Source organism: Artemia sp. Qi Xiang Cuo, chromosome 4, assembly GCF_049724085.1.
Source record: "Artemia sp. Qi Xiang Cuo chromosome 4, ASM4972408v1, whole genome shotgun sequence".
Taxonomy (NCBI): Eukaryota; Metazoa; Arthropoda; class Branchiopoda; order Anostraca; family Artemiidae; genus Artemia; species Artemia sp. Qi Xiang Cuo.
In genome coordinates, this window is record NC_142797.1 from 7,332,535 (window position 1) to 7,351,262 (window position 18,728).

Genomic DNA, 18,728 nt, shown 5'->3' on the forward strand with positions numbered 1-18,728 from the left:
ACCACGATATCGATACGGAATTATATCGCGAATCGGAAAAATTCTTGTGCAGTCTAGAATAGTCACTAAACTAAATCTAAAGTATTGTTAAATTAAACGATGAGTGAATTTGTTAAAAGTAATAAAATTTGTATATGACACAAACGTTAATCGGAAAAACGTAGAAATGAATTTCAGGCAAAGGGTGATATTTGTCCACCAAAAGAGTCAATGATTCCTAGAAGTGTCGATACCAGTATTACCGATATCACGTTTTATCACTACCACGATATCGATACGGAATTATATCGCGAATCAGAAAAATTCTTGTGCAGTCTAGAATAGTCACTAAACTAAATCTAAAGTATTGTTAAATTAAACGATGATTGAATTTGTTGAAAGTAATAAAATTTGTATATGACACAAACGTTAATCGGAAAAACGTAGAAATGTATTTCAGGCAAAGGGTGATATTTGGCCACCAAAAGTGTCAATGATTCCTAGAAGTGTCGATACCAGTATTACTATATCACGTTTTATCACTACCACGATATCGATACGGAATTATATCGCGAATCGGAAAACTTCTTGTGCAGTCTAGAATAGTCACTAAACTAAATCTAAAGTATTGTTAAATTAAACTATGATTGAATTTGTTAAAAGTAATAAAATTTGTATATGACACAAACGTTAATCGGAAAAATTTAGAAATGTATTTCAGGCAAAGGGTGATATTTGTCCACCAAAAGTGTCAATGATTCCTAGAAGTGTCGATACCAGTATTACCGATATCACGTTTTATCACTACCACGATATCGATACGGAATTATATCGCGAATTGGAAAACTTCTTGTGCAGTCTAGAATAGTCACTAAACTAAATCTAAAGTATTGTTAAATTAAACTATGATTGAATTTGTTAAAAGTAATAAAATTTGTATATGACACAAACGTTAATCGGAAAAACGTAGAAATGTATTTCAGGCAAAGGGTGATATTTGTCCACCAAAAGTGCCAATGATTCCTAGAAGTGTCGATACCAGTATTACCAATATCACGTTTTATCACTACCACGATATCGATACGGAATTATATCGCGAATTGGAAAACTTCTTGTGCAGTCTAGAATAGTCACTAAACTAAATCTAAAGTATTGTTAAATTAAACTATGATTGAAATTGTTAAAAGTAATATAATTTGTATATGACACAAACGTTAATCGGAAAAACGTAGAAATGTATTTCAGGCAAAGGGTGATATTTGCCCACCAAAAGTGTCAATGATTCCTAGAAGTGTCGATACCAGTATTACCGATATCACGTTTTATCACTACCACGATATCGATACGGAATTATATCGCGAATCAGAAAACTTCTTGTGCAGTCTAGAATAGTCACTAAACTAAATGTAAAGTGTTGTAAAATTAAACTATGATTGAATTTGTTAAAAGTAACAAAATTTGTATAAGACACAAACGTTAATCAGAAAAACGTAGAAATGTATTTCAGGCAAAGGGTGAAATTTGTCCACCAAAAGTGTCAATGATTCCTAGAAGTGTCGATACCAGTATTACCTATATCACGTTTTATCACTACCACGATATAGATACGGAATTATATCGCGAATCGGAAAACTTCTTGTGCAGTCTAGAATAGTCACTAAACTAAATCTAAAGTATTGTTAAATTAAACGATGAGTGAATTTGTTAAAAGTAATAAAATTTGTATATGACACAAACGTTAATCGGAAAAACGTAGAAATGTATTTCAGGCAAAGGGTGATATTTGTCCACAAAAAGTGTCAATGATTCCTAGAAGTGTCGATACCAGTATTACCGATATCACGTTTTATCACTACCACGATATCGATACTGAATTATATCGCGAATCAGAAAACTTCTTGTGCAGTCTAGAATAGTCACTAAACTAAATCTAAAGTATTGTTAAATTAAACGATGATTGAATTTGTTAAAAGTAATAAAATTTGTATATGACACAAACGTTAATCGGAAAAAGGGTGGCAAAATCAGGCAAAGGGTGATATTTGTCCACCGAAAGTGTCAATGATTCCTAGAAGTGTCAATACCAGTATTACCTATATCACGTTTTATCACTACCACGATATCGATGCGGTATTATATCGCGAATCGGAAAACTTCTTGTGCAGTCTAGAGTAGTCACTAAACTAAATCTAAAGTATTGTTAAATTAAACTATGATTGAATTTGTTAAAAGTAATAAAATTTGTATATGACACAAACGTTAATCGGAAAAACGTAGAAATGTATTTCAGGCAAAGGGTGATATTTGTCCACCAAAAGTGTCAATGATTCCTAGAAGTGTCGATACCAGTATTACCGATATCACGTTTTATCACTAACACTATATCGATACGGAATTATATCGCGAATTGGAAAACTTCTTGTGCAGTCTAGAATAGTCACTAAAATAAATCTAAAGTATTGTTAAATTAAACTATGATTGAATTTGTTAAAAGTAATAAAATTTGTATATGACACAAACGTTAATCGGAGAAACGTAGAAATGTATTTCAGGCAAAGGGTGATATTTGTCCACCAAAAGTGTCAATGATTCCTAGAAGTGTCGATACCAGTATTACCGATATCACGTTTTATCACTACCACGATATCGATACGGAATTATATCGCGAATCAGAAAACTTCTTGTGCAGTCTGGAATAGTCACTAAACTAAATCTAAAGTATTGTTAAATTAAACGATGATTGAATTTGTTAAAAGTAATAAAATTTGTATATGACACAAACGTTAATCGGATAAACGTAGAAATGTATTTCAGGCAAAGGGTGATATTTGTTCACCAAAAGTGTCAATGATTCCTAGAAGTGTCGATACCAGTATTACCTATATCACGTTTTATCACTACCACGATATCGATACGGAATTATATCGCGAATCGGAAAACTTCTTGTGCAGTCTAGAATAGTTACTAAACTAAATCTAAAGTATTGTTAAATTAAACGATGATTGAATTTGATAAAAGTAATAAAATTTGTAAATGACAAAAACGTTAATCGGAAAAACGTAGAAATGTATTTCAGGCAAAGGGTGATATTTGTCCACCAAAAGTGTCAATGATTCCTAGAAGTGTCGATACCAGTATTACCTATATCACGTTTTATCACTACCACGATATCGATACGGAATTATATCGCGAATCGGAAAACTTCTTGTGCAGTCTAGAATAGTCACTAAACTAAATCTAAAGTATTGTTAAATTAAGCGATGAGTGAATTTGTTAAAAGTAATAAAATTTGTATATGACACAAACGTTAATCGGAAAAACGTAGAAATGTATTTCAGGCAAAGGGTGATATTTGTCCACCAAAAGTGTCAATGATTCCTAGAAGTGTCGATACCAGTATTACCAATATCACGTTTTATCACTACCACGATATCGATACGGAATTATATCGCGAATCGGAAAACTTCTTGTGCAGTCTAGAATAGTCACTAAACTAAATCTAAAGTATTGTTAAATTAAACTATGATTGAATTTGTTAAAAGTAATAACATTTGTATATGACACAAACGTTAATCGGAAAAACGTAGAAATGTATTTCAGGCAAAGGGTGATATTTGTCCACCAAAAGTGTCAATGATTCCTAGAAGTGTCGATACCAGTATTACCGATATCACGTTTTATCACTACCACGATATCGATAGGGAATTATATCGCGAATCGGAAAACTTCTTGTGCAGTCTAGAATAGTCACTAAACTAAATCTAAAGTATTGTTAAATTAAACTATGATTGAATTTGTTAAAAGTAATAAAATTTGTATATGACACAAACGTTAATCGGAAAAACGTAGAAATGTATTTCAAGCAAAGGGTGATATTTGTCCACCAAAAGTGTCAATGATTCCTAGAAGTGTCGATACCAGTATTACCGATATCATGTTTTATCACTACCACGATATCGATACGGAATTATTTCGCGAATCAGAAAACTTCTTGTGCAGTCTAGAATAGTCACTAAACTAAATCAAAAGTATTGTTAAATTAAACTATGATTGAATTTGTTAAAAGTAATAAAATTTGTATATGACACAAACGTTAATCGGAAAAACGTAGAAATGTATTTCAGGCAAAGGGTGATATTTGTCCACTAAAAGTGTCAATGATTCCTAGAAGTGTCGATACCAGTATTACTGATATCACGTTTTATCACTACCACGATATCGATACGGAATTATATCGCGAATCGGAAAACTTCTTGTGCAGTCTAGAATAGTCACTAAACTAAATCTAAAGTATTGTTAAATTAAACTATGATTGAATTTGTTAAAAGTAATAACATTTGTATATGACACAAACGTTAATCGGAAAAACGTAGAAATGTATTTCAGGCAAAGGGTGATATTTGTCCACCAAAAGTGTCAATGATTCCTAGAAGTGTCGATACCAGTATTACCGATATCACGTTTTATCACTACCACGATATCGATACGGAATTATATCGCGAATCAGAAAACTTCTTGTGCAGTTTAGAATACTCACTAAACTAAATCTAAAGTATTGTTAAATTAAACGATGATTGAATTTGTTAAAAGTAATAAAATTTGTATATGACACAAACGTTAATCGGAAAAACGTAGAAATGTATTTCAGGCAAAGGGTGATATTTGTTCACCAAAAGTGTCAATGATTCCTAGAAGTGTCGATACCAGTATTACCTATATCACGTTTTATCACTACCACGATATCGATACGGAATTATATCGCGAATCGGAAAACTTCTTGTGCAGTCTAGAATAGTTACTAAACTAAATCTAAAGTATTGTTAAATTAAACGATGATTGAATTTGATAAAAGTAATAAAATTTGTAAATGACAAAAACGTTAATCGGAAAAACGTAGAAATGTATTTCAGGCAAAGGGTGATATTTGTCCACCAAAAGTGTCAATGATTCCTAGAAGTGTCGATACCAGTATTACCTATATTACGTTTTATCACTACCACGATATCGATACGGAATTATATCGCGAATCGGAAAACTTCTTGTGCAGTCTAGAGTAGTCACTAAACTAAATCTAAAGTATTGTTAAATTAAACTATGATTGAATTTGTTAAAAGTAATAAAATTTGTATATGACACAAACGTTAATCGGAAAAACGTAGAAATGTATTTCAAGCAAAGGGTGATATTTGTCCACCAAAAGTGTCAATGATTCCTAGAAGTGTCGATACCAGTATTACAGATATCATGTTTTATCACTACCACGATATCGATACGGAATTATTTCGCGAATCAGAAAACTTCTTGTGCAGTCTAGAATAGTCACTAAACTAAATCAAAAGTATTGTTAAATTAAACTATGATTGAATTTGTTAAAAGTAATAAAATTTGTATATGACACAAACGTTAATCGGAAAAACGTAGAAATGTATTTCAGGCAAAGGGTGATATTTGTCCACTAAAAGTGTCAATGATTCCTAGAAGTGTCGATACCAGTATTACTGATATCACGTTTTATCACTACCACGATATCGATACGGAATTATATCGCGAATCGGAAAACTTCTTGTGCAGTCTAGAATAGTCACTAAACTAAATCTAAAGTATTGTTAAATTAAACTATGATTGAATTTGTTAAAAGTAATAACATTTGTATATGACACAAACGTTAATCGGAAAAACGTAGAAATGTATTTCAGGCAAAGGGTGATATTTGTGCACCAAAAGTGTCAATGATTCCTAGAAGTGTCGATACCAGTATTACCGATATCACGTTTTATCACTACCACGATATCGATACGGAATTATATCGCGAATCGGAAAATTTCTTGTGCAGTCTAGAATAGTCACTAAACTAAATCTAAAGTATTGTTAAATTAAACGATGATTGAATTTGATAAAAGTAATAAAATTTGTATATGACACAAACGTTAATCGGAAAAACGTAGAAATGTATTTCAGGCAAAGGGTGATATTTGTCCACCAAAAGTGTCAATGATTCCTGGAAGTGTCGATACCAGTATTACCGATATCACGTTTTATCACTACCACGATATCGATACGGAATTATATCGCGAATCGGAAAACTTCTTGTGCAGTCTAGAATAGTCACTAAACTAAATCTAAAGTATTGTTAAATTAAACGATGATTGAATTTGATAAAAGTAATAAAATTTGTATATGACACAAACGTTAATCGGAAAAACGAAGAAATGTATTTCAGGCAAAGGGTGATATTTGTCCACCAAAAGTGTCAATGATTCCTAGAAGTGTCGATACCAGTATTACCGATATCACGTTTTATCACTACCACGATATCGATACGGAATTATATCGCGAATCGGAAAATTTATTGTGCAGTCTAGAATAGTCACTAAACTAAATCTAAAGTATTGTTAAATTAAACGATGATTGAATTTGATAAAAGTAATAAAATTTGTATATGACACAAACGTTAATCGGAAAAACTTAGAAATGTATTTCAGGCAAAGGGTGATATTTGTCCACCAAAAGTGTCAATGATTCCTAGAAGTGTCGATACCAGTATTACCGATATCACGTTTTATCACTACCACGATATCAATACGGAATTATATCGCGAATCGGAAAACTTCTTGTGCAGTCTAGAATAGTCACTAAACTAAATCTAAAGTATTGTTAAATTAAACGATGATTGAATTTGATAAAAGTAATAAAATTTGTATATGACACAAACGTTAATCGGAAAAACGTAGAAATGTATTTCAGGCAAAGGGTGATATTTGTCCACCAAAAGTGTCAATAATTCCTAGAAGTGTCGATACCAGTATTACCGATATCACGTTTTATCACTACCACGATGTCGATACGGAATTATATCGCGAATCGGAAAACTTCTTGTGCAGTCTAGAATAGTCACTAAACTAAATCTAAAGTATTGTTAAATTAAACGATGATTGAATTTGATAAAAGTAATAAAATTTGTATATGACACAAACGTTAATCGGAAAAACGTAGAAATGTATTTCAGGCAAAGGGTGATATTTGTCCACCAAAAGTGTCAATGATTCCTAGAAGTGTCGATACCAGTATTACCTATATCACGTTTTATCACTACCACGATATCGATACGGAATTATATTGCGAATCGGAAAACTTCTTGTGCAGTCTAGAATAGTCACTAAACTAAATCTAAAGTATTGTTAAATTAAACGATGATTGAATTTGATAAAAGTAATAAAATTTGTATATGACACAAACGTTAATCTGAAAAACGTAGAAATGTATTTCAGGCAAAGGGTGATATTTGTGCACCAAAAGTGTCAATGATTCCTAGAAGTGTCGATACCAGTATTACCGATATCACGTTTTATCACTACCACGATATCGATACGGAATTATATCGCGAATCGGAAAACTTCTTGTGCAGTCTAGAATAGTCACTAAACTAAATCTAAAGTATTGTTAAATTAAACGATGATTGAATTTGATAAAAGTAATAAAATTTGTATAAGACACAAACGTTAATCGGAAAAACGTAGAAATATATTTCAGGCAAAGGGTGATATTTGAGCATCGATAGTGCGAATGATTTTCAAGAGTATTGATCTACCTATATGGAACTACTGACTATCGAAATTTGTTGTATCGTATCAAGTTTCGGGAAACAGTATATGTAGTCTGGAGTTGTCGTTAACTAAAGTTTAAGTAGTATTAATTTAAAATGCTGTTTAATTTGACGAAGGTGTAGGTGGTGAATATTGTGCTTTTATAGTGGATATTACAGGCTATAAAAGAAGGGTATTTAAGTCTTTTATTGAACTTATTAAAGTAAGTGCTTTTCAATAAGTGAGCTTTTATTCTACATATTACTTATGTATCAGCACGCAAAGTGATTATTTTTGTATACATTACAATCACAGTTCCGTGTTTTAGAGTTTCCTTGCCAATTGATAATGATCGCTATTAGCTCTGGTTTTACTTATAGTAATTTAATTATAATACATTTATATAATTAAAGTATAATTTATTAAATAAAATCATATTAAATTCTAAAATGGTATTAACTTCGTATATTAAATTGCTTAAAATTTATTATATAGCATATAAATATTTACTTATAGCAATTTAATTATAGCCATTAGCTCTTTATTCATTTACAGCAATAGCTCTTTATTTACACTTCACTATCGCATTTCTTTGCTTCACCGACCCACTTTGAAACAAAACCATAGTATTGTACATACATTGTATGTACAATACATTGTATGTAAAATGTGTACATACATTGTATTGTACAGTTAATTATAGTTACAATATAGTCAAGTTCTGTATCTATTCAGCACGATTCAAGAAGCGTAACTGATTCTGCGCGTTAATTACACAACAATAATAGCACGACTCAGCTTTCAAGCACAGATAAAAAAAAGCTTTTATTTGCGATAATAAATATTTATTCTTTTAAAACTTGTTTTCAAAATGGGCTAAAATGTAGAAAATCATTTTTTTTTTTTTTGATTATTTAAAATCTTTACTCCCTTATTGACTGTAAAGATTTTAAATAATCACCAGGGGACTATTTTACCTGCTAGACCAAAACGATTTGCTTCAGTAATAGCTAACAAAAGGATTATTTCGCAACTGAATAATTAAATTAATTTAAAGTTTTTTTATTTTTCCTCAGTTACTCTGGTGTCCTCACTGAAGTAACTATATATTAGCATATTTTCCCTACGTGGATCAGTTTGCGCCAATTGTACATTTTTTTTTTTTTTTTTTTTTGTTTTTTTTGGTGGGGGGTTTATTTGGGTTTTGGTTTAGGGTGTTTTTTTGTTTTTTTTGTTCTTATTGTGTTTGTTTCGTGCTGAAGACGCTTTGTTTGTATACAGGCGAAATATCCGCGTTGTTTTGTTTCTGTTGTTTTCTTTTCTCTCCACTGGCCACAGTCTCGTTTGTTTGTTTTTTTTTAGAGATTTTTCTCTTTGTTGGTTTTTTGTCATGGCTGGCCAGTTCGGCTTAAGATATTTCACTAAAACAGCAATAATTAAAATACTTCAAAATATTACATACAATTGGGAGGAGGTAGGCCCCTGCATTATTTTTATGATTCTTAATATTTTATTAATCACAAAATGGACTCATTTCAGACATTTTCATTTTAGCAGTATGATGTAGGAAGTTTTCAATATTCTGCCTATGTTGTGCTGATACCAGTCATTCAACAAGTTGCCATAACATCTAGTTTCCAAAGATTCATATTTTTTTCTTATATATTTTTCTTCTATAAGTTTCTTATTTACTTTTCTTATATAAGTTTCTTATTTGTTTTTCTTATATAAGTTTCTTATTCATTTTTCTTATATAAGTTTCTTATTTATTTTTTTTAATTAATTTCTTATTTATTTTTCTTATATAAGTCTCTTATTTATATTTCTTATGTAAGTTTCTTATTTATTTTTATATTTTTTAGTCTTATTTATATTTTTCTAGCATTAAAGGGGATCTCTGGCTTCAGATGAGTCCCAATTTTTAAGTCCAAACTTGTACATGCTACACATTCTCCTTAAAATTCTCACAGTTCTAAGAGACTCCTTAAGAGGTGAGACCCCTCCGCATTCGAGCCCGTATTCATAATCACAAACCTTCATCATCGATAATTTCAAGACCATAACTAGAAGATTCGGACTTTACTTGACTTTCGTCGTCAAATGGAGACAAACTGACAATAGATTCAGCCCGTGACAATGTGATAGAGGTTTCAGTAGCTTCAAGCGGGTCAACATTGATGGATATTCTCCTTTTAGCCTCTAAAACAGAAGAGAGAAAAATTAAGGGACTGAATAATAGAGTTAGGGAAATGGCAAGGGTAGAAATTGTATCTGGTCTATAGGACGAAGTCTATAACCAGTACAGAGCTAAAGGCAAAGACACTCGGAGCGAAAGAAGAAGCATTAGTGTAAATCTTTTCAGATGTCAGTCTGACCAAGTCTAGTTTTTCTCCGAGGTCTTAATATCAAGGTAGTTCGCTGAGTCATAATTTCGTATAAAATTAATTTTGTCAAAAAATTAATTAATTAATTAAAATTTAAAATTAATTAATTAATTAAAATTTAAAATTAATTTTTTAATTACTTTACTTACTTTATTTAGGTCCCGGCCATCCTCGTGGGACGTTTTGGGGCCACTCCTCTTGCTAGCTCATGCGTAAGGGCTCGGTACCTTTCAAGAGAGGTGGTTTCTTGGCTAAATGGGTGGTGGCGGCAAGCCACTCCTCTCCACCACCTTGCAGAGGCCGTTGTTCATAAATCTGGATCCTCCACCCTTCGCAGTTGTCCTCCTATAGGGGATCCTCCCACGATGGTGTTCTGCTTCACCATGCAATTTAACCCAGTGCTGGGAGAAGGTTTGTAACTGACGGGACATGTCCACACGCCGGTGGGCCCTGCTGAGTGTACATCCAAGGGGCCTTCTTCCTCCTCCGCCTGTATTTACGGCCCCCGGGCGAGGGTGCCCCAGTTTCAATTAAGGACCCCAGGGACTGGGTCCCCCCTTGGTCTGCGCCTCCTACTCAATGGAGGTATCCAACATATCTGTAAGGCGGTCCCCTCTCCGCCACCTGGGGACTCGCTGAGTGGCCTGGGGGAGGCCCCTATTGAGAAAGCTCAGTAGGTCTCAGATTTTAATTGATTAATTAAAATCAGATTTTAATTGAATTTTGTAATTGATTAATTAAAATTTGCCTAAAAATTAATAAATTAAAGTTAATTTTGCCTAAAAATTCAAATGGACACCAAAAAACTACCAACAGTATATTAACCATTGAGCAATAGGAAAATTGATAGGAGTAGAAACTCAAGTTGGTCTCCGAGATAAAGCAAGTTTAGCGTCGCCTGGAAAGAATATCAGTTCCAGTCTGTAGCAGTAGCAGCAGTAATTAGTTCAGTTACTCCTGAGACCCATGGGGCCCTTTTTCTAAGTCATTTGGGTTTTCAAATAACTGAAGATTTAGTATCTACAGAATAAATGCCACCAATTCTTGCAATTTGAGACGACTTCAAACACGCGACAAAAATTCATATACTATAATTTCACAGTTGGAATCCACTGTGATGTTCAATATGCTGATTGCTAATTCAAAGGCTTTTACTATTGACAATTTATGATTCTTTTAAATTAATTTATTGATCCCTAAATATTAAACATTAATACGTAGACAAAAAAAAAAAAAAAAAAAAGTTTGATGTTCCAACTTGGCTAGCAACCTAGCATCTATCACAAAGGCCCAGCAAATAAACCAAGCATCTATAAAAAAAGGCCTAGCAGATAAACCAAGCATTTATCAAAAAGGCCTTAATAACTGACATTTTAATAAATGAATTTAATGAAACTTAAAATGTTATTTAAGGTCTACACGCTGCAGCGAAAGAGAATTTCTTATGAATTAGAAAGATTGACAAAATTAGGATTTTTAACATAGTTCTTCGATATATAATTTATTAAATAATATAATAAATACTAAAAATTCTGGTAAGTAATCAATGTTTTCAGTAGCAATTGTCTTCTACCGTCTGCTTGGTACAAAGCCCTATTCTCCAATTTTTGAACAATTGATGATTCTGTATCTTCTTTATGCAGTCACCCTCTCAGGGCTGCCACCAAGTCTTGACCATTAAAATAGTAACTTTAGGTACTTTTGAAGTAAAAAAAGTGACCAAATAGTAACCAAAAGTAAAAAAGTGACCATATTTAGGGACCCACAAATAACACTGACTGATCAAGATGGCCTGCTTTGGCATCGTTACAAGTTAGCTTCAGAAAACTAGACACTGAATTCAGGTCTAGATGATCATCATTAGCTTTTTTTCCTCAGATACATTGACTTTATTCATATACAAGGATACAATGAAAAACAGGAAAGAAAACACAAAAGAAAAGGTGAAAATTGCACAGAACTGACTTTGAAAAATCACTGCCTTCAAATCAATTCTTTTTCTTGGGGAGGAGCGACGAAATCAAGCTTGCCTGCCTTTTCGACACTTTCTGCTGTATGCAATGATCATTTCTTAGACCACACTGCTTTTCCATTTACAAAAAATTAAACAAGAAAAACGGGTTTTAATTTCTATAAAGAAGTGAATACAAAACACTTAATTAAACAAAAATACTCCGAATATTTCGGCCCCACATCCGGGAGCCTTTCTCAACGGAAAAAAAAAATTTCTTACATCAACATAAAAAACATACTAAACAAACAAAAGAAAAAATATAAATAAATAGGAAAAGAAAACTCGCATATTAAATAAACAATTCCATTCACTGGCGTATAAACAAAATCGAATGCTTATATTGATTGGAACACGCCTTCTCACAGAATATAAATGGAAATCTATCAAAAACAAAAGGAAATCTTTTGTTTTAGAGCGCAATCTATGGCATTCTTGTGTTGCTGTAGCCTATTTTCTAAAATCTGTTGTGTTCTACCCACATAAAATTTTATCCATGGATGATATTTTAGTTATTTGGAATTACGGGGAATCACAATTTGAAGGTTTTTTGGAACATTTAAATAATCTGGGAAGAGAATTAATTTTTACAATTTAAAAGGAAACAGAGAATAAGTTACCGTTTCTAGATATTTTGATCCATAGAAATAATAACGAACTAGCGTTTTCAATTTACCGTAAACCGACTAATAACAACCGTTACTTGTCTTTCACATCAAATTATCCGATCCAGGTAAAAAGGGGTGTGGTTATTTCTTTAGTTGATAGGGTATTAAAATTAGCATCACCAGAATACATAAGCAATGAATGAATTTTTGTTAAGGATATTCTAGTAGGTAATGGCTATCCGGAAAATATGATTTCTCAAATAATTGAAAAAGGAAAAAAAAAGTTGACGGAACCAAAAATATTAGAAGAAGATGGGTCAAATCAAGAAACAAATTACATAACTTTGCCTTTTATCCCAATATTGTCACAAAAATTAAGAAGAGAATTAAAAAAACATAATATAAATACAGCATTTAAATCAGGACAAAATATAAGCTCGTTGTTAAATAAAGGGAAAGACTAGGTACCGAGAAACTTGCAAAAGGGAGTATACAAAATTCCATGCTCTTGTGGTAAATTTTATGTGGGAAGAACACAACAGATTTTAGAAAATAGGCTACAACAACACAAGAATGTGTTTTCCCTTTAAAAGTTTCCCTTTAAAATTCCATGCTTTTGTGGTAAATTTTATGTGGGTAGAACACAACAGATTTTAGAAAATAGGCTACAGCAACACAAGAATGCAATAGATTGCGCTCTAAAACAAAACAAAACACCGGAAACCTTTGAGTCAGCTGTTGCAGAACATGTTTATAATTTTCCTCATCAGAGTATTTTATTTGATCAAACAAAAATAGTAGATATGTCTGTAGAACTTTTACAAAGTGTCGTGGAAATGATAGAAATAAAAAAGATAATATCTGGGGGTATTAGTATCAATAGAGATGAAGGGGAATTTAGGATCAATTCGATTTATAATAGTTTAATTAAAAAGCAGGCAAAATTTTCAACCAGTACTATTTTTGATAATAGTTCGGATACGAATGATGACCATGCGGACAAAGGTCAGACTGGGTTAAATGCTGGGAAAGATATACAAGCTGCTACTAAGTTTGCAAGCAAACGAATCTGTTCAATTTATAATTCAAACATTGGGTGGTGAACCTGTGAGATCTATTTAAGGGTTATGGGCCGGGGGATAGCTGATCTTTTTTGTTTTAGTTTAAATATAAACATATTTTCATTTTTTGATAGATTTCCATTTATATTCTGTGAGAAGGCGTGTTCCAATCAATATAAGCATTAGATTTTGTTTATACGCCAGTAAATGGAATTGTTTATTTAATATGCGAGTTTTCTTTTGCTATTTATTTATATTTTTTCTTTTGTTTGTTTAGTATGTTTTTTATGTTGATGTAAGAAATTTTTTTTTTTCGTTGAGAAAGGCTCCCGGATGTGGGGCCGAAATATTCGGAGCATTTTTGTTTAATTGTTTTGTATTCACTGCTTTATAGAAATTAAAACCCGTTTTTCTTGTTTAATTTTCTGCTGTATGCACTCCTTTTTCTTGGCAGTTTCTCTTTCTTCACTTAGCCTTTTCGTTGCTGCTTCAACCATTGCCTGGGCAATCCCAATTTCCACGAGGTCTTTCACTTTTATCGCCTTCTTTAGTTTTTCATTAGCTTCTTCGATCAGCTTATCAGTAACTTTTCTTTGTTCAGTGTGTTCGATTTTATGTCTTTGAGATTTTCTTCCAATGCTTCAATCTTTTTCTTTTCGCTTGCTATCAGCTGCTCGTTTTCTTTCTGCTTGGAAAGTTTCCCTTCTTCCTCCTTTCGACGCGCTTCCATTTCATCTTTTTTCCTACGCTCATTTTGAAGATGGGCTTTGTAACTCTGACTTGAAGTCCGGTCAAGATCAAGCAGCTCTCGCGTAATTGGCAAACATTCAGGTCGGTTTCCGTATCTCTTCATACCATCACAAATCACTAGCCTTGCATTTAGCATCTTCAAATCCATGCAGGTTTTATCCTCAGTTAAAATACGATCTGACTTTGAGAAAGTTCTCTCGACATCGGCCTTGCCATGTGACAGGGACAAACTGGCCTTTACTACTCCAGAGATCTGGGGGTACTTTGGGTTACCTTGACCATCTTTCAGGTCAAAAAAATACTTCCAAAATTCTTCAACACTGTGTGGCAATTGTCAGCTCAGGCTCAAGCTGTAGTAGCACCCACTCATCTTTGACTCTGTCACAGTTTACAGTGAAAGGCATCACTTGACAGATCTTCAACAAGTCAGAGAAACTTCTGGGAAGCTTACAACTTTCACGGCAAAGGCAACGAAAATATTTCAAGACAGATCCAGGTGGAGGCATCTTTTGCAAAAATATGCTTGGACGCAGAAATGTAGGCTTCTTTGACCTTGGTACGAAACTGAGCACGTTCTAACTCTGACAGATTTTCAAGGCATTCCCCAACTCCTTGGCCACACTCTACGTTTTTTAAGGAAAGAAAGTTATCAAACATGTCTAAATCTGCGACCACGACGCTCCGTCTCCTGTGAATATCCTCTAGAACATCAGGTTTCAAGCACCTACTCAGCAGGATAAGCAGAAGCCTGCTCATTTCTCCATATAGAACATGGACCAGAGGATCCTCCCGCTGGAACATTCCAGTGAAGCCAGCAAACAGGTCAGCCAGTGAGACGACGAACAAAAGCAGAACTTTTGTTGCAGGTGATTTTAGCAACGAAACAATTTCAGTATATCCACTGGACTTCAATAACTGTTTCTGTTTTGACGGAAATGTACTTAAAAAAGAACTCAGTAAATCCATCCCACTGCTCGAGGAGCCTCCTCGCTGCATTTCCAAGAGTAAGCCACCGGGAGGTAACATGTTTTACAAAACGATGAACCGGAAGCCCAAGGGAACATTGTATCTTCGTACATTCCTCTGCACGTAGGGGCCACCCGTGAAAAAAGTAGTTCACACGAATTACAAGGTCAGAAACAGCCTGTCCGTGAACTTATAAGCCTTTCAAAAAAGCATTGTTAGTCATATGAATATTACAGGTGCCAACATCAATGAGGCCTCTGTCACTACGTAGCAACTTAACCTCTTCATTAAAAAGTCGCCACACTTTCTTGTTGACATTTGGACCGTCGCTGCCCAACATCAGAAGATTAGCAGAAGGTAAATCGGCATTAGCCAAGGACTGTTGCAAATGTGCTAGCAGATCTTCCGCTGTGGCTCTTCCAACAAAGAAAGTCTCCAAATGACAGCAGGAAACTTTTTCTGCCAACTCAGACCAATATCGTATCATGACGTTCAATTCTTTCACACCTTCGGCGTTTGTTGTTTCATCATATAGCAATGTGAAAAAGGAAGAGCCAATGTCTTCAAGGAGCCTTTTTCTAAAATAGAGATACAATGCTTCTGTTATTATATAACCGAGCTTGGTTCGCCCAAGAATGAAGTATTTAGCAGCAGTATCTCCAAACATTGCTCTAAAAACATCACCGAGACCATCGCACGAAGCTGCTGATATATCTGATACCAAATTCTTTAGAGCCCAAATCAGTTCTGCCTTTACCGACGCATCTCTCTTTGCAATCATTTGCAGTTCAACTTGGTAATCCTTTCCGGAAGCAAGAGTCGAATGTTCACAGGCAGCAGACCTTGGCTGAAGAATTAGCTGCAAGGGATTCAGCGAAGCTCTCACATTTTCTACGTGCTTTGCTCCTTGGGAATGTTGTAGTATCGCTTGCCACCATTTAACACAACTGAAAGTCTTGCAGCAAACTTTACAAAAAGCCTCTTCATCACTCTTTGTGGATGCGCACCAGTCACCCACGAATCGTCCCGAGTCGTCGACTTTATTTAACCAAGTAGAGTTGAACTTACACTTCCCCATTGCCAGAATCTTCAACACTGAATAACATTAAAATCTACAAAAAAAACATTAATATCTAACGGTGCTACAAAGTGGATATTACCATGGCCTTCGTTAGCATGCCATTGAAACAGCCAAAACTGTGTCCTGGACATTCTTAAGACAAGGAATAGTATGGTTGCAACTGTGAAATGATCAGGTGAAACACAAATCATGTTTTTGTCACGCTACATATGTGTAGATGTGTCTACATGTGTGTCAGATGTGCAGGGGCGGATCTCCAGGATTTTTATTGGGGGAGGGGGGGGGCAAGAGGGGTCCATATCCGGATAGTCAAAGGGCATGGGGTTGCCACCCCCAAACGACGCCCCTGCAGATGTGTATCTGACAAAACCATTTTGTTACAAGTTTTCGCACGTTTAAGCATTATTTGAAAAGGGAATGAAAAAAAAGTACAAGCGCCATAGAATAAAACAAAACAATTTCGCCCATGGCCAACCACTACGCATTATGAGGGAACGCAGTTCATAGGCCTGACGTGCTTTTCAAGGTTCCTCTTCAAAAAAGTGACTTTAGGAACTTTTCAACAAAATAGTGACTTTTTAGGGACCTTTTCAAAAATAGTGACTTTTAGGGAAATAGTGACTTCGGTGTCAGCCCTGCCCTCTTCTCCATATTTTCAATTCTACTCATTTACCTCATTTTCTTGTGCTATTTCATTTTCTATTCATTTTCTTTTGCTATTTCATTTTCTACTGATTTTCTTTGGCTATTTCAATTGTTTGTACAGTCGTACAAAGAAAACGGCAAATTGCGACATAAATTTGACGAGACACTTAGCAAGCTCCACTTATAAAGTAAGCACTTTACATCTTTCATAAACTATTTCTTTGTATTTTAAGTCATTGAAGTATTTTACTATTTTTGCAAAGGGCATAATTTATTAACGAGAAAAAAAGAACCGAAGGAAAAAAAGAAACAAACGAGTTAAAAAAGAAAACTCCAGCGTTTACTTTAAACTTATAAGTGTGTAATAGTCGTTAAGGAGACATAATCAGGAGATCTATTCCAGTAATCAGGCTAGGATGTACCGATAGGCCCACTAGGCCTGGGCCTAGGGAAGCACAATTCCAGGGGCGCAATAAATTATCACTGAGTGATTTTATTTTCTTAATAAAAACTAGGCTAATGTGATTTATTGTCAAAACGCAAGGTACACCCCGCTGCCGCACTGCCTATTCACAGAAAAGTGATTTTAAAACAACCCAGGAATTCCGTGGCCACTTATAAACTGTCAGATGTCTCCCAAGAATGGCGGCCGAGAGTTCGGTATCACCTCTCTCTTTCATTATTTTTGGCTCATCCGTTGCGTTCTGTTGAGTGCTTCCACTATTCCCGAATTTTCGAGGATTTCCTGAAAATCTCGCAAGAAGGATTGAACCTAGAAGCGTCAGATCTTTAAATCCGGCCCAGCCAGTAGTATAAGTAAAATATTGCATGGGTTTTAGTTTCTGATCGTTTTTCAAATAATGCCAGACATCTCCCCTTTGACGAAATTTTTTTCCGGAAATCCCCTCTAATGAAAAGGTTTTCCCGCGGAAACTTCCCCCATGAAGAATTTCTTCCGCGGAAAATTTCCCCATGGAGTTTCTACGGCAGAAAATTCTTCCCCCACGGAAAATTCCTCCACGCAATTCCAACCACGCTGAAAATTTCCCCCGGTCAATTGTCTCGGGTCATCTCCACATGTAAAACTGAGTTGCTAAAGAGACATTAAGACAAATAAAAAGAATTTCATATACGAATTCTGGAACATACTCCTAGTCTAAAAATTCCCCTTGAAAGTTTACCTCCCGAAAATATTCCTGTTGAAATCAACCTCCCCCCCCCCAAGAAATGTCTGTAAACATCCCAACAACAAAATTTATATGTAAATAATGGGGAACAAATCTATACGGAAAAGATACCTAATCGGGAGATCTACTCCAGCAGTATATTGTAAAAAAATTACTTCAAAATTTGTCCGTTTCTAAGAAAAATCCAACGAAAATAATGCATTCTTCTGGTTGCCGAAGACCAATTCCCCCCCCCCCCACCCCCTTAATATTATAAAATTTTAATATATTTCTTTAATAAATTTATATATTAAATAATGTAATTAGTAATCTAAAAGGAATAAGATAAATGGTACAATCCTGGTATTTCATTATTCATTAATTCTGGTAAGTTGAACAATGATATTTTAACTAGCAATTATCTTCAATTGTTTGATTGGCTTAAAGAATATTCTTAAATTTTTCAACGATTGATTATTTTGTGCATGCAAGTG

The 18,728-nt window shown here is 34.1% G+C and overlaps 1 protein-coding gene across 2 annotated transcripts in view; it reads right to left on the minus strand.

Moving 5' to 3' along the window:
- The window catches only part of LOC148952732 (uncharacterized), a 112,581-nt gene that overhangs the window by 81,259 nt on the left and 12,594 nt on the right, over positions 1 to 18,728 (minus strand). For both annotated transcript variants that reach the window (XM_089087385.1, XM_089087384.1), the window contains exon 4: positions 9,597 to 9,761. In XM_089087385.1, coding sequence (XP_088943511.1) covers positions 9,597 to 9,761 — 165 coding nt within the window. The remainder of the gene's footprint in view (positions 1 to 9,596; positions 9,762 to 18,728) is intronic.